General features: G+C 46.0%; 2 protein-coding genes across 2 annotated transcripts; one reads left to right on the top strand and one right to left on the bottom strand.

The window, feature by feature from the left end:
* Window positions 1-3: 3 nt before the first annotated feature.
* On the top strand, window positions 4-1,983 carry LOC102206825 (H-2 class I histocompatibility antigen, L-D alpha chain-like; the record flags this gene model as incomplete). Its single annotated transcript, XM_005750321.2, has 5 exons — window positions 4-274; window positions 380-670; window positions 1,001-1,301; window positions 1,631-1,749; window positions 1,923-1,983. Coding segments are annotated over 5 exons (1,041 nt in total), but the record flags the coding sequence as incomplete, so codon positions are not given.
* An 8,659-nt stretch (window positions 1,984-10,642) lies between these two features.
* Window positions 10,643-13,598, bottom strand: LOC102202455 (LIM/homeobox protein ttx-3-like). The gene is made up of 5 exons (XM_005750309.1): window positions 13,492-13,598; window positions 13,307-13,415; window positions 13,093-13,225; window positions 11,734-11,960; window positions 10,643-11,088 (listed from the first exon to the last, which is right to left on the bottom strand). The coding sequence occupies exons 2-5, from the start codon at window positions 13,412-13,414 to the stop codon at window positions 10,708-10,710; spliced, it is 849 nt and encodes a 282-aa protein (XP_005750366.1). The 5' UTR covers window position 13,415; window positions 13,492-13,598; the 3' UTR covers window positions 10,643-10,707.
* Window positions 13,599-15,705: the final 2,107 nt, after the last annotated feature.

Here is a 15,705-nt window from a genome sequence, read left to right as displayed (position 1 = left end):
ACTCACTCCCTCACCTACATCTACACGGCGCTCTCCAAACCTGTCGGCCTCCCGGGCATCCACGAGTTCACAGCCATGGGTTTGCTGGACAACCGGATGATCGACTACTTTGACAGCGAGCATCAGTCAAAGGTTCCCAAACAGGAGTGGATGAGAGAGCGTTTACCTGCTGATTACTGGGATAAAGGCACACAGTCCCGCAAGAGCAAGCAGCAGTGGTTCAAGGTCAACATCGGCATCCTGATGGAGCGAATGAGGCAGAATGACTCAGCCAGTAAGTTGTCGCTCCGTTTTAATCCTGACGCACACATCATGGTGTCCTCTCTGAATCTCTGTTCTTCTGATATCTTGTTCATTTCTGTCACTGTTGGTCCTTCAGCCCCTCACGTTCTTCAGTGGATGCACGGCTGTGAGGGTCAGACGCAGCCTGACGGCACGCTCAGGTTTGTCCGAGGCATGGACATGTACAACTACGATGGAGACGACTTCCTGTCCTTCGATGATAGAAGCGGAGTCTGGGTCGCTCCGACTCCCGAGGCACAACTAACCAAGAGGAAGTGGGACGGCGTCCCGGTGCTGAAAGAGTACACCAAGGGCTACCTGGAGAACGAGTGCATCGATTGGCTGAGCAAGTTTGTGGGTTATGGACAGAAGCAGCTGAAACAGAAATGTATGTATGACATGAAATAAAAATAATATTATCATTTATTTATTTTTAAACATTGTTAATAGACTTTTTAGAATTAGTTGTGGTAATATGACCTCACATAATTATTGTGTTCTTGGTCAGTTTCATAGAAGCGCCTTCACTGATGGATTATTCCACTGTCACCGAGTCTCTTTCACGCACCTTTGAGACAAATTGAACCAAAACACACAAAAACCATCAAACTAGAGCCTCACCACGTCTGCCTCGTCTCACACAGTGTGCCAGACGCCACATAAACATCAAGCCAAGCAGCAACACACGCACTTATCACTTTCCATTTCCTCCATCCAGCTCCACCTGATCTGCACGTGTTTGCAAAGAACTCCAGAGTGCAGACAAACATCGTCCTCACCTGCCTCGCCACGGGCTTCTACCCCAAAGACGTCACAGTGACGATCAGGAGGAACAAACGTGTTCTGACTGCAGACGACGGCCTGAAGAGCTCAGGACTTCTCCCCAATGACGACGACACGTTCCAGAGGAGAGAGTACGTGGAGGTTTTAAAGTCTGACCCGGCTACATACAGCTGTGAGGTCTTTCACGAAGCGACTGATGTGGGAATGTCTAAGAGCTGGGGTAAGAAACTGTCATGGTTGTAAAAATGTTCTTTTAACTGGAGACACAAACAGAGTCTGCTGTTCACTGTGTAGGTTTCTTCCTGTCCTGTCATCTGATTGGTCAGTTTATGCATCAGTACCACAGCAGTGTAATACCGTGTGCTACCTGACATCCACAGGGGGCGCTGTTTCCCTCAGTGTAGTCATCAGCAAAGAGAGCAGTGCTGCTAGTCTGCTTAGAAGCTGCTGTGTTCAGCTTTAAGGGTCACATGTTCCTCACCTGCACAGCTGATTTTCACAGCAGCACAACGGAAAATGAACCAAAGGCGAAGTAATGTTCTTGTTTTGTGTGTTTAGATCTCAGCCTGTTACCTGTTCCTGATGACGATGGATCTGCCGTCACTGGTCTGGTGGCAGCACTCCTGCTCATGCTCATCGGTGTAGGCGTGATTCTGCTGGTCCTACGTAAAAGACGCAATAATGGTAAGAACGAACAGCCCGTGTGTCAGCACCGGGTGATTTTACGTGTGGGGATGGCACCAAGAATCAGACCATCAAACAAAAGCATCTGACTTACCCACTGTGTGTGTGTGTTTCTCTGCATGCATGCAGAAACACAGCAGATGAGTTTTAATGCTGTCTGTCTGTGCTCGCAGGCAGGAGCAGCGCAGATACACCAGAGTCGCAGGAGTTGAACGATGTTCGTCAGGAGTAACAGTGAGTTTCTCTCTCATCGTTCTGCACTGAGTCACATTAGGTCGGGCGTCCTTCACTAACAGCCTGTATTAATCTGTAGTGTGCACGCACGCTCAGATGTTTTATTACCTACACGTGTCGATTCTCTGCCCTCAGATGTGTAACTGCCTCCGAGCGTGCACGAGTCACAGTGAAGGCTCATAAGATGAAGCACACAATGAGGCGGTGTGCATGTTTCACGGAGTTTTGTGTGTGCTTGTTTTCTGCACAGTGTATTTATGTTTCATGCGCACATGTTAGTGAATGAGGCTCAGAGTGAGTAACAGCACCATCACCGTCTCTGTCGCCTCCTCTGAGCTGAGGACAGCAGCTGTCCTGACTCTGCTTCCTGCTGTTGTTGCTTGCATGATGTTCCAGATGTTCACAGCTGGTCAGAGGTCTGGACTGCAGGTGGACTTTCTCCTAAGAGTAGATGCAGTCTGCAGTTTAGCATGGTCCTGCTGAAACATGCAAACATCGTCTGGGTGGATGCTCCAACTGCTACCTACCTGTCAGCACTGATGGAGCTATTCCAGATGTGCCAGCTGCCACACCCTGGCGGTGTGGCAGGTCTCACCACCGTCATACTTCGTGCTGCCATCACTGTGACACTCTTCTCCACCCACTCCACCCTGCTCTTCTTCACCTCTCCTGTAAAGGAGGAGGAGAACGCCGCCAGACTGACCAGTTAACCTGATGAGTTTCAAACTGTTCCTCCAGCTGTTTCTTTTAACTCAAACTTCCTTTTTTTGTTTACCTCAAACCGACTCTGAGACGCATCACTGCTCAAATTGAGCTAAAGTTTGTATCAATGGGGTTTGCTGGTTATGAGTAACTGAGCATGTAAAATAACGCTGCTGCGTTCATCCCTGCAGATGGAGATCAGAGCTTCCACAGAAGCACATCGAGACTCGGTGGGACCAGATTTACCGAAACAACACAAACATTTGTTGCACTTTACAGGTGGATCAGCATTAAATGGGATTCCATTTAATTCAATGGATGGGTTTAAAGAATTGTTAATGCCCCTTGCAGCCAAATCTACGGTGGCCCTGAGAGGTCCAACTTCAACAACAACAACAACAAAGAAAACACTGCAGAAGCAGACCAAGCACAACCACAGTGTTTCTGGGGACGCACTAATGTGACGGACCGGCTGAGGAAGTGACAGAAACCAAAAGATGTGAAGAGTTGAACTGAAACACGCTTAAAGAAAGCTTTAAGGGTTAATCTGTGAAAATAATGTAATAATAATGTGTGTTTTAATCACATGATTCCTGTAACACATGTTTGCTGTGGGGGGGCAGAGCAGGTCATACAACTCAATTCATTTTTATTTATATGGCACCAAATCACAACAACAGCCTCAATGCGATTTTTCTGCTTTTGTTGTGTTTTGTGTGTTTTTGAAGCTGGCGGCACGGTGGCGTTGTGGTTGGCACTGTTGCCTCACAACAAAATGGTCCTGAGTTCAATTCAGGCAGTGTTTCTGTATGAAGTTTGCATGTTCTCCCTGTGTTTGTGTGGGTTCCTCCACGGTCCAAGGACATGCAGTTTGTAAGGATAGCTTAATTGAATAACCTAAATTGCCCATAGGTGTGAGTCTCTGTGTGTCAGCCTTGCCACAGACTGGTGACCTGTCCAGGGTTTACCCCGCCCTTTGCTCTATGGCAGCTGAGGCTCCAGCGACCCTGAAGCGGATGGATGGATGTTTTTAAAGCTGCGGTGCGCGTCACGTCTCAGGGCAGTATCAGAGTTTAAGTCGTATGTCAGTGTTTTTTAAAGCAGCTCAGAGCCTGAGAACATGTTTGGTCTGACATGATGCTACAAAATATATGTGCTTTAAGTTTACACATTTTGACCCACAGCGGTAAAATCCTGATGACGTGGTGTCGTCACACGGTTGGGTGGGCGAGGTGTGCGCACACTTGTGGCTGCGAGGACTCGAGAACGAGGTGATGTAGGACGTTGCCGCCAGTATTTTCTAAACTGGTAACTAAAGACGGCACAGGTACTGAGTTTAATCATCTTTGTTTCTAACACACAGACCGTCACTGTGGCATCATTAACGCTAACCGTCACGCCATCATGAGGGTGAGCAGTTAGAGTACAGGAAACACAACTATGACACTGATTTCATGTTTTAATAAATGGGTGGAATATCTGCTGTATGACTCTGTGACTTTGTGTTTTCACTGTGTGATGATGAATAATGACGAGGTCAATAAAAGCAGGACTGACAGGTGTTTAACATTTAAAGCTTTTAATTTGAAAAATGTAATGAACGTTAATATTTCTGGGACCAACTTTTGTTCTGTGTGCAGGTCACTCGTTACTCTGCTGTGGTTGTTTTTAAAGTGCTTTATAAATAAAGGTGATGATGAATAAACAAACAAACATAACTTTACTGTTGTGTTTTTGTTCCATTGTTAAATATTTAGATATATTTTAGGAAGCATAAAACAAATGTTACAGAGTTTTAATGCTTCTGTATTTTTATTCTCTATAACTAATAAAGTGAAATCGATGAGTTTCTGTCCCGAACATCTTCTGAGGTATTTTAATGGCGCGTTTCTTTGACACTACTTCATTCTAGTCGTTGCTTTTTACCCTAGTACAGATATTTTACACACGGAGTTATTTTGGGAAATATTTTTTAGAATAAAGACTTAAAGTGATAATAAATCTTTTTTTAAGTCAGAGCTGGCTGTGTTTGCAGTCATTCATTGAACTTAATATTTATGGATGCATTTTGCACTGCTCTCTTGCACAACATCTGTCTTACTTGTGTCTGTTTTAACTTTAAATTTAGATTTTACTTTAGTTTCTATGTGTGAATATATAAACTCCTGCAGTGTCTCATGGAGTCTTTATTGTAACTCTGCTGTTTTGTTGTTTCTAACTTTCAGACGTCTCTGATTTCTGACTCGTTTTGCAAAAAGCAAATAAAAAAAGTCTCAAATGTTACAGTCTGCAGTTTCATCTTTGTTGTTTGAATTATTGTTTACCAGACTTGTTATAAAGTAAAAACCAGCACATTGATCCCACATGTGAATGTCGTGGATCAGAGCTTGTGTGATAAGAAATGTAGCCACAGTCTGCAGATGCGTCTCTTTTTATAAGTTTGACCTTTTTTTGATGCAAACGTGTGTTATTGCGTGTCTCTGTGTGGTCGTAGTCGTCACGTATGAAAGGGCAGCGTACTGTAAAATCATCGGCCTCATTTACAGCCTGTACTCACAAGCAGAAGCAAAAGTAGAACGTGCAGCTTAAAAATGGCCCAGCGACTGACGGCGGTTAAATTAAGGAGCCGTGGGCCCTCAAACACAGGGACCGGTGTTTGAGGGCCCACGGCTTCAGTGTTTATGGGCTCATGTTGCTTTTGTTCTTAGTTTTGTTGTTAGTGGCTGATTTTCATTCATACTTTGGTGTTGTGAGTCTTTCTTTCTGTAGTCATATTTGTAGTTATATTCTCTCTAAGTTGATCCTCATTCAGTTTCCCAGTGTTTGTTTGGCACTCTGCGTCTGTTTTACTTCCTTCTCTGATTGTCCTGATTGCCTACAGCTTTGTCCTATAACCCTCCTGTTTCCACTTCCCTGATTACCCGTCCCCTCACTATCCTCACAGTCTGCCATCTTTGACACACTGACAGAAAATTGATCAGTACTTTGCCCCGCTGAGCTTTCACACCACCTTAATGTGGAGGCTGAACTGGACGCCTGTACTCGGTTACCAGGGTAACATGGTGTTGTGCCCCCATGTTGGGCTCAGTATCCGGTCTTTGAGTCTGACGTCACTATTCCCAGGTCCAAACTCAGCTTCAGGTCCCAAAGTCAAGCGAACGCTGCAGCATCACTGAGAGTTAAAAACTGTCTAAATTCTTCCATCTTTAATAAAATGATCAGCGTTGCTGCTTTACCAGGTGTAACTATGAAGTTTAACATCCAGGCATCCATGAAAACGGAATTTATGACATTTATTAAATTTAGCAGGAAGTTAGCAGGAAGTTAGCTCGCTAGCTTCCTCCTAAGCATGATATAGCATGTTCAGACTGAGAGGTTTCTGAAAAATCCAAACGTACAGCTCTGTTATCACTTCCAACATAAATGAAGACAGAAAACTGAACAGCAGTGACGCTTGTAGGGTTACTGAAGTTGGGCTAGCTGCTATATAATGATGTGCTACGTCAGCGGTCTCCAACCTTTTTTGCACCACGGACCGGTTTATGCCCGACAATATTTTCACGGACCGGCCTTTAAGGTGTTGCGGATAAATACAACAGAGTAAAACTACCGGTACCGAAAAACAGAAGATTTATTCATAACACACGTGAAAAGACCCAGGAAAACAGAGTAAACGATCAAAACGATAACAAAATAACGCTGAAAACCGCTAAAACCCCTGAAAACCAGACATTTCACACCTGAGCCTCAACTCTCACGGCCCGGTACCAAACGACTCACGGACCGGTGCCGGTCCGAGGCCCGGGGGTTGGGGACCGCTGTGCTACGTGACTGCTAGCGACACAGCTATGTTAGCATAATATAAACAAGCTAACTTTTTTTCCACTGGATAAAAGTTAACGTGAGTGTTCTCGGTGGTCAGGAACAAATGTAATCGCATGGCAGGATGCTGTAAAAGGACCAAACTTCAGCCAGGAGAACAACTGAGATAATCCATCCACAATATGAGGTTAGTCATTCATATACTACTGCTTCTGGGCTGTAGTTACATCCTAAGGTTTTAAAAACTGAGCTTTAAAGTGAACAGTGATGATAAAAACCGTGAGAGGCCGACAGGGATCACTGACTGTTTTTAGGGGCTTGTTCAGATGAAATAGAACAAGATACAAAACATTAAAACAAGTTAAAAACACAACAGCCTTAATAAACAGAGGGTAGTTTGTACCTGGAGGCAGGATTCATACGTCATCACGTAAAGATAAAAACGAGTCAATAAGGGACAAACATGCAGTTCTGTCAGAGCAGAGGAGGGAGCTGAAAATGTGACGTCGGGAGGTGAAGCGCAGGTGATGTCACCTGGATGGAGTGGCTGGAGCAGGAGGACTCTGTGGTGCTGTTTCCTTTTTGCTCCCAGGAGGAGCTGGTGCAGTTGTTCCTGAGGTAAAGGTGCTTCTGAAGAGTATAGAGTGAAAACAAGACAACGTCCAGCCTTTGCAGCTGTGCCGAGAGCTGCACCTCCCAGCTCTTTATTCATGAGTCATGTTCAAGCCAACAAACACACACACTGACAGAAGCTCCGTGCACATGCTTATATTACACTTTCAGATTAGACACGACGAGCTGCGCGCTTGTTCTGTACATCCTGTAACATGAGCCTTCATATTGTTTCAGAAGGGGAACAAGAGCATAGGATAAAATCTCGTTTCTCAGGTTACCACGTTTATGTGTTTACTTTTGTGCCGTGTTGTTCTGAAAATGAAATTAAAAGGTGTCACATTTACAGAGTTCATGATGTGTGCTGTAATCTGGCAGTCCCCTCTGAAGCGTGTCAGCCTTTCTTTCTTTCATCGCTCTCGTCTCTTGTCCCTGTTGACTCCGTCCTCGTCACTTCCGCTTGTCCTCCTCTGTTCTCCCTCTCCTCCTTCCATCCACTCCCCGTCTGTCCATCTTTTCCTCCCAAAGCGGAAACCAAACCCTCCCTTCTCACGGCTGACAGCTTGGAGTCCTCCCGCAATGGAGGTCAGAGCATCGTTCCTCTTCCACCCGTCCTCCCCCTCTCCCCCCTCCTGGTAGTGCATTCTCTCCAGAGAGTGACCCCCAGGGAAGGGCGACAACGGCTGGGCCATCAGGTCTCCTCTCTGGGCCTGCAGCAGAGCTGCTTCTTCCCACGACTGGTCATCCTCCTCACTCTCCTTACCTGGCTGGATGTCTCGAGGCCACTCGGCCCAGGCTTCACTCCGGACGTCCCCCGGCTCTTCCAGAGCAGCCTGGAGGTGCAGCAGGGTGGACTCCAGCTCAGATCCACCCACTGTGGGCAGGAGGGCGGTGGGAGGATAAGGGTATGATGTGACGGGGTGTGGGATGGAGGAGAGGAGGGCGAAGGAGAGGAGGGCGAGCTGCGAGGCACCAGGATGAAAAGAAAGTCTCATCTGGAAACAGAAACAGACTTTTATCAGCAGGTTATTGTGTTTATTAGCTTTAATCAGCTGATGATAACGGTCGAGAGAGGAACTGAAATATTATTAAACAAAGGGTAAAAATACTGCATTTGAAGTAAAAACCAAAAGAAAAAAAACTGTGAACATTATTATTGAGTTTGTCTCATCACACACACAAACCCTGAATCCGCCTCCGCCCAGTAAACAGGAAGTGTTAGGTATTTTAGTACCATGGGAGCATTTACTGGATATTGTTTTATAGTGACATTATGCAGGAAAACTCTGTCATTCAATAAGGCCCCTTTGTTTTAGTTATTTTTCTCTTTGACCCAAGAATTGATGTGTGAGAATCACAGGCTGGTACAAGGTTGAAATACCACAGAGATCACTCCCTCAGCTACATTAGTTTCTTAATCTCTTAGGAGACGCCTGTTGAAGGCCAGATGGTTTGTTTCAGATTTCACTAATGAAAGAACTCTTTGTTTTGTGCCTTGAAAATATGTCGCTGAGATAATCACAATTGTAGCTGAACTGATAAACTATACAAAGGATGCTTCTTCACCCAAGGGCAGGAAGACGCTCCCTTATCTTGGTCTGTACTGGTTTAAACTGATAATCTGCTGTCTCGTGAATTTTACCCTCTATATAAACTGTTGTACTTGTGAATAAAGTTGAGTCACTTTGGGAAGACAACCTGAAGCAGTCTCTGTTTTCTTGTTCTCCCAAGCTGCTCCCGAGCTCGTACTAACACGCTGAATGGCATGCTTGAATGTTACTTGAGAATATATTTGACTGTGTTACAGACTAAGGTACAATCTCTGCTGATAGACGTCCACGCCTCGGAGGAAGCCGATCCACGGATTAGGCCCTGGAAGCCGTTTCCTTCAACACAGATTTAGCAACATGAGCATCCTTCCTGTAACTCTGAGCTCCCTGTCTTTTCTCCCCCTGAAATAAGCAGCTGCAGCACACTGTGAGACAAACACACAGTTTGTGTGTTTGCTGATGTTTGTTGAGCTCATAGAAACGCTGCCTTTCAAATTACCTGACACTTTAAAAACGTCACTCCCTTCACGCTCGCTCCTCTTCTGTAGAGCGAGCTGGATGCTGAAGTACCAGCAGTGGTTAAATATGGATAAATAAAAACTTTAACCCCTGACTGTGGCCCACAGCTGTTCCTCGTTCATCTCATCTTACCTGGTGATTAACAAACAAACAGGATTTCCTCTCATGTGTTTCTGTTTAGGCTCAATTCAGTTTGATACGTAAAACATCAGCAGTAGAAAATACATTTTGTTTAAAAAACGTAGGGAGTAAAAGTAAAAAGTAGCCAGAAAAAAAAGTACTCAATTAAAGTTCAGATACCTGAAAATTCTACTTAAGTACAGTAACAAAGTAACTATATTTGCACATGTGAAAAAGGCTTCTTCCTGTTTGTCTTTCACAATAAAAGCCTTCAACATACCATGGTGAGCTCACAGTAGAGAGAGATCTCGCTCACAGCTCAGTTTGTGTCTGAGATAAACTCCAACCTTTGGTTTTAATAGTTTTGATATATTTCTAATATTTCAGTAACCTGCATGAAAAGTTCTAAACTGACTGAAACGCTGTTTCTCGAATTAATCTGGAAATAATTCACTGAAAACACCAACGAAGAAGACACACAGCAGAAACCTGCAGCCGTCTCTTACCTTGCTCCGTGTGCGATGACCTGCTCTATCTCCTCGAAGAATCTCCACATCTGACCTTTTTAAAAACTGCCCGCTCTCCTCTGCCGCCCCGCCGTCGCCCATTGGTCACTCGGCCCTGTGACGCATGAGAAGGCGAGCGCCGACCACGATAACCTTCATACTTTCTTCTGAGAAACGATGACCCACTTCATCACAGAGGCCCAGCGAGTCATGGCAATTATCGCCGTTTGATTGTTGAAGGTGACTCATTAGGACATTTCTGAGGACGGCGAGGGATTCCTTCCTTATATCGCCGCTCGTTATGAATGTCAGCTCGCTGGGGAAACACAGACACACCTGAAAGAATGTCATTCATGATGAGGAATCGTCTCTGTGACGGATCCAGACCTCAGACCGAATGATGCTGCCCTCAAATTACTGCCAATTATGTGACCACAGATCTGCTGAGAATTGATTTCTGAGAAAAATGCTTCACCTCCGGCCTTTTAATGATTGAAAGAAGAAAGTCTGTCACTGTTTCCATCACATGCACTCGTTAAGTAGTTCGAGGAACACGAGGAAGTCGATCGTTCATTAGAAAAACAGTGAATGTGATCAGGATGTGATGCCAACGAATGGTAAAAATGAAATATGCCGTTTCAGATCATACAGGCGAGGTCACCGTGTTATGATGTTTCATGCTGGTGTCCTGTTCCTACCACGAGCCTCTCGTCAGTGAGAGCAGAGCATGAAACTCAACAAGCTCTTAGGTTCATGCTAAACAGACAACTCGACACGTCACAGGAAAAACATGAAAGCTGGATTTTAACAATATATTTATTATCAACCTCACAAATCCGACAGCTCGTCACAGTTTGAACTCCGTCTACATGTATTTACTGTGTTTTCACTGACTAACAGTAATGTGGACCAAAAGCATCAGCGCTAACTTCTCCACCTCCTGCCTCCCCAAAGTCACCGTGGACCTCCAGGGTGGACATGCACCCCGGTGCGCTCTGGGAGTCGTAGTCCGGGAAGAAGTCGGGGCTTTGCAGCAGCTCCTGGGAGGGGTGGCTGATGACCTGCTCGCTGAGCGGGGAGGTGAGCAGGGACAGCTGCAGCTGGTCGATGGTGCTGGTGGGAAAAGGCTGCGATCGGTCCGGCGGGGAGCAGGTCGGGGATGAGGGACTGGTTGCCATGGTGGCAGCTCTCGGAAGAGCAGAGGGCGAGTTGACCTGAGAGTCATCGGAGAGAAGGGAACGGCGGAGTTTGGCCCGAGCGTTCTGAAACCACACCTGAGGGACAACGAGAGGGACAAGAAGACGTTTGTCACTCAGCCCACAATCCACAGTAAGCCACACCGTTTCCATTCATCTCAGGACAAAGGGCCCACGTGAGTGGAAGCATCCCACCTCTCCCACACCACAGCTGAGTACCTGCACATGATTACAGTCTATCTGCATCTCTGTGCTTGTTTTACATCTCTGCAAACAGAACAGCTGCAGACACACAAAATAACAACAAACAAACAAAAAGGAGGAAAATTGCATGAAAATATGCAAAAACTCAAAGATGGCACAAATCTATGAAATGTCTCTAAAAGGTCTGAAGAACAACCAGAAAGAGATAAATGTGTGTGCAGCAGAAGAAAACCCCACGGCCATGTCAGGGCTGAGAAATGAAACCAGACAGGAAGTGACTAAACCTGCACTTCCTCTAATGACCACTGGAGGCCCGCTCCAGAAGCCTGTGCTCAAACCTACAGCAGAAATAAAGACGGTGCAAAGCTTCATCGTTTATCAGAACTGTGTGAGTCAGTGTTCATCTTCAACCCTGTGCGTGTGAGGATCTTTGACTTTTACACTGCTGAGCCAATAAGAATGCGGCGTTTCATTTTAAATGGAGGCCTCGAAGGAGCCCGTCCTTCCAGACGTTTGTACCTGCAGGACTCTCTTGGGCAGGCCGGTCTTGTGTGCGAGGCAGGTCCAGTCTTTACCGTCGGGGTTGTGTTTCTGGGCAAAGTACGACTCCAACGCTCTGAGCTGCTCGCTGCGGAAGCACGTCCTGATTCGCTTGGTCCTCCGGGGGATCCGCCCACCTGCCGCCCTGTCGTCCGATCGTGGCTCTGGACTGCTGACAGACTCCTCCCCCTCACCTGACACCTGGGCTGAATTCGGCCCCGACCAACAAAGCAGAACAAAACTTTCATTCAAAATGAACTTTAGAGAAGTTTGACTGAGAAAAGGATTTGAACATTTTATTACATAATGACTAAACTGCATTTTAAATCACGTTTGATGGTTTCATGATAATAAATATTAATAACGGTCTTCACCCTGGCCTCCGTAGCGCTCTCATAGTGACTGTATCAGGACTACGGAGCAGCGAAGCGTAAATGCCAGCTTTTATAAAGAATCTGTTATTCTGACCTCTGTTTGATCCTCAACTCGTCCAGATCTCGTCGTTAGTACTTTAAGCTGTTTGATGACCGACTTTAATATCCGGGGGGGTTAAATGGACGTTAAAGGCTTGTGCGACCTGCAGGTAAGTGGTCAGATTGAAGTTGTCCCAGGTACAAATCTAACCTGTCCTGAAACGTGACTGAATATGTCGTTTAGTTGGAAACATCATCTTAGTTTCGGTGGTCAGAGCGTAAAACTGCAAACATAAAATCAACAGTGAGAGCTGGAAGGTTGCTGACTCCACACCAACATTTTCCTCCATGGACGTGAAACTTCCGTCGCCGTGTTTTCATGACGTTTCTGCTCCAGTTAACTCGGCATCACGAGCAGGTCATCTATCAGGAGGTTGGTAGTTTGATCCCTGGCTGGTTTCCCGCTGATGTGAATGTTAGGAAAGGCTTAGATGAGGAAAAGCTGCTGGTGTGAGCAGGTGACTGTTGTGTTGCTCTGCACACAGTGTGGTTCGGTGCTCAGGCTGTGACACAAACACTGCATCAGTTTTCACTCCTTCTCTCACTGTTTGGCAGTAAACGTGACGACTCCATGAGTGACAGGATTGTTTCATCAAAGCGGGAGCGTCACTCCCACAGTGGGAGTGACTGCAATACTTAAAGCTCCATGAGTGAGAACGGGCTCATCATCATGTGTGAAGTGAGTGGAGGACTTCCCAGCTGGGAGCAACATCTCCAAATGCTGCTCGGAGCTGATTTAAAGTGATTAAAGTCGAGTGGTCGGAACTTCCTGTATTTGACATTTAAATCCAAATAGAGTGGGGGAGCTCGACAAGATAAAACAAATAAGATGCCCACAAAGGCCCCAGAAGTTCTTCACACTCACCATCTAGATGCTGTTTGGGCTGCAGGTCGGGGGGGGGCTGCACGCCCCCGTCACTCTGATAGTGAGACTGACAGTAGAGGTTGGCGCCCTGCATGCAGTACAAGTTCCCCGGCATTAATTTCACGTCACACTCCTGCAACACATCAGACAGACCGTCTGCATCTATTCAGAGCTCTTTAACCTGAAAATAATAAGACGAAGCGTGGAGGCTGACCTGGCAGGAGAAGCAGTGAGGATGGAAAGTCAGCTCACCAGACCTCATGACCAAATCAGAAGCTGGGATTGGCTGGAAGCAGCGAGCACACTGACCGCCTCCAAACATCCTGAGCGGGAGGAGAAAGCACACCAGAGTCAGAAAGGTGAAACACAGGAAGCAAAGGAAGGCGAGACCTCGCAGACCTGCAGTAGTCCTGCTGGCAGTAGATGTTTCCGTCCCTCCAGTACAGCGACGGGTGCGTCTGCAGCTCGCACTGACACTGGCTGCAGCGCAGACAGGGGTTGTGCCACACCCGCCCCGCAGCCAACAGGAAGAAGCGGTCGAGCAGCTGCTCGCCACATCCGGCACACGTCACTGGCTCCTGGATGGACACAGCTGTTGGAGCCTGAGCCTGACAGACGGATTCAATGTCAGTGAACATTTACTGATAACAGTGATGTCACATCTGGATCAGAGAAAATGTGATTGCACAGTTACTGAGCAGGAGGCCGACAAACACCTGAATATTGTCCCAACTGTTTTTAACTGTAAGCAGATTATGACTGTTTTTGTATCAGATTCAGCAACAAAATGTTCTTTATTCACTGATTAACGTTATTTTAAATGAACCAGAGCAGTACAGATGCTGTGTTTTGGTTTTTATCCAGAAAACAGCTGTTAGATGAGTGAAACCAGAGCATGTGTGCAAAAGGAAATCATAACTTTTGACTGATCGGCCGTCAGCAACAACATGACAGTCGAGTACAAGTAAAATATAAAAACTAATGTTGTATAAAACAAGAATAAAAATATAATAATACTAATAAATATTACTATCAATAATATTATATTATTTTTATATAATTGAATAATTAGATTTAATATTCACGTTATTTGCAGCAGCGCTCTCCTCTGCGCCGCCGCCCAGCTCCGCCCCCTCCACCTCGTCACCAAGGTCACTGCCGTACAACAGGTCGTCGAGGGCTCGGTCATCTGGCGACATCATGACTGAAAAGCAGAGGAGGCGTCATCAGAGCGATGAAAACCTCAGTGAAGGTCGCGACCAACAAGCAGAGTCCCAAACATCGAGTCAGCCGTTTCTATTCGTTTCTATTCGTTTCTATTCGTTTCTACTCATCCTTACGTCTCTTTGAAAAATGTATCACATGTTTTTAAGGCTTCATTTTGTCCTTTGGGTTCTTTATGTCATCATCATTTACAGTTTTTGTTACCAACAGGACAATAGAAGATATGAATTCAATGAGAAAGTGGTGGAAATGCGAACATTACTGCAGCTCTTATTTGGGATGCAGGTGGATGGAGGAGATGGAGCGAGCTTACCTGTGCTGTTCAGAAGCTTCTGGTTGGTTTTCCACTGAGCGTGCTCTGTGCGAACCCTCTCCAAACCCTTTAAGAAGAAGGACCAGGTTCGTTCTGCTGAAGCCACAAACGCCGCTCTGCTTGAACAAAAACGCTCCTCAGTCTCAGCCTCTTCCTCCAGGCAGTGGACCACCTGAGCGCCCTCAGCCCTCCAGGTGTCTCTGCAGCCACCTGTCTCGTGGTTTTGGGACTGGTTTCCCTTCACATGAGACCTGCCTCCACCTCGTTCTCAGCCAATCGCTTTGCCCGCCTCTGATCACTGGTCTGTCCCCAGTGACGCCCCGGACACACACCTGTAAACAAGCAGGCTCAGAGGACAGGTGAGATCCACTGTGATTGGTTTCCTGGTGAGCAGAAGGGTGGGAGGGTGGGAGCTGCACCCTGGGGACCAATTAAAAAACAAAAGGTTTTTAAAAGCACATCTGGGAGCTGAGGTGAAGAAAGACACCTTTTCCCTCAATGCTTCAGCTGAACATGGACTCAACTGGCAACAAACACGAGACATTTTCTCCACAGTTGAAAGAATCATTCATGTCCTAAACATGAACGTACCCTTCCTAATTATCTTAGACTGCCCTACAATCACAGGGCTCCATCACGTGAACGGTCTAAGGCTTATGAAAGGGTGATTTTATTGGGTGTACTTGTTGCTAACAAAGAGATCAAGCTTCTAAAGTCACCGAACCTTTCACCAGAATGTGAACAACACACAACATTTATGGGACACAGGCGGTGAGGTGACCTGAGGCCATCATTCATATCATCAAGCTAGTGTTAGCTCAACATTTAGCAACATTTGGACAGAATTCATGTTCACTGTTGGGTATAACGTGGTAATAATAACAGTTACAATGCACAGTTACTGTACTGACATATGTCACTAATGTCACAGTGTTACCTGCTGTTACATACTCTTTTCTTTCTGCACACTTGAGCAACAACCAGCTGATATCAGTTTGTGTGGAGTGGTCTACAGAGGAGATAACAATGCTCATCTCATATACACACACACACACACACACACACACACACACACA

Source organism: Pundamilia nyererei, unplaced genomic scaffold, assembly GCF_000239375.1.
Source record: "Pundamilia nyererei isolate P.nyererei 1_Seehausen unplaced genomic scaffold, PunNye1.0 scaffold00268, whole genome shotgun sequence".
Lineage (NCBI taxonomy): Eukaryota > Metazoa > Chordata > Actinopteri > Cichliformes > Cichlidae > Pundamilia > Pundamilia nyererei.
The sequence above is the reverse complement of the archived record's forward strand: the minus strand, read 5'-3'. Positions and strand labels throughout refer to the sequence as shown.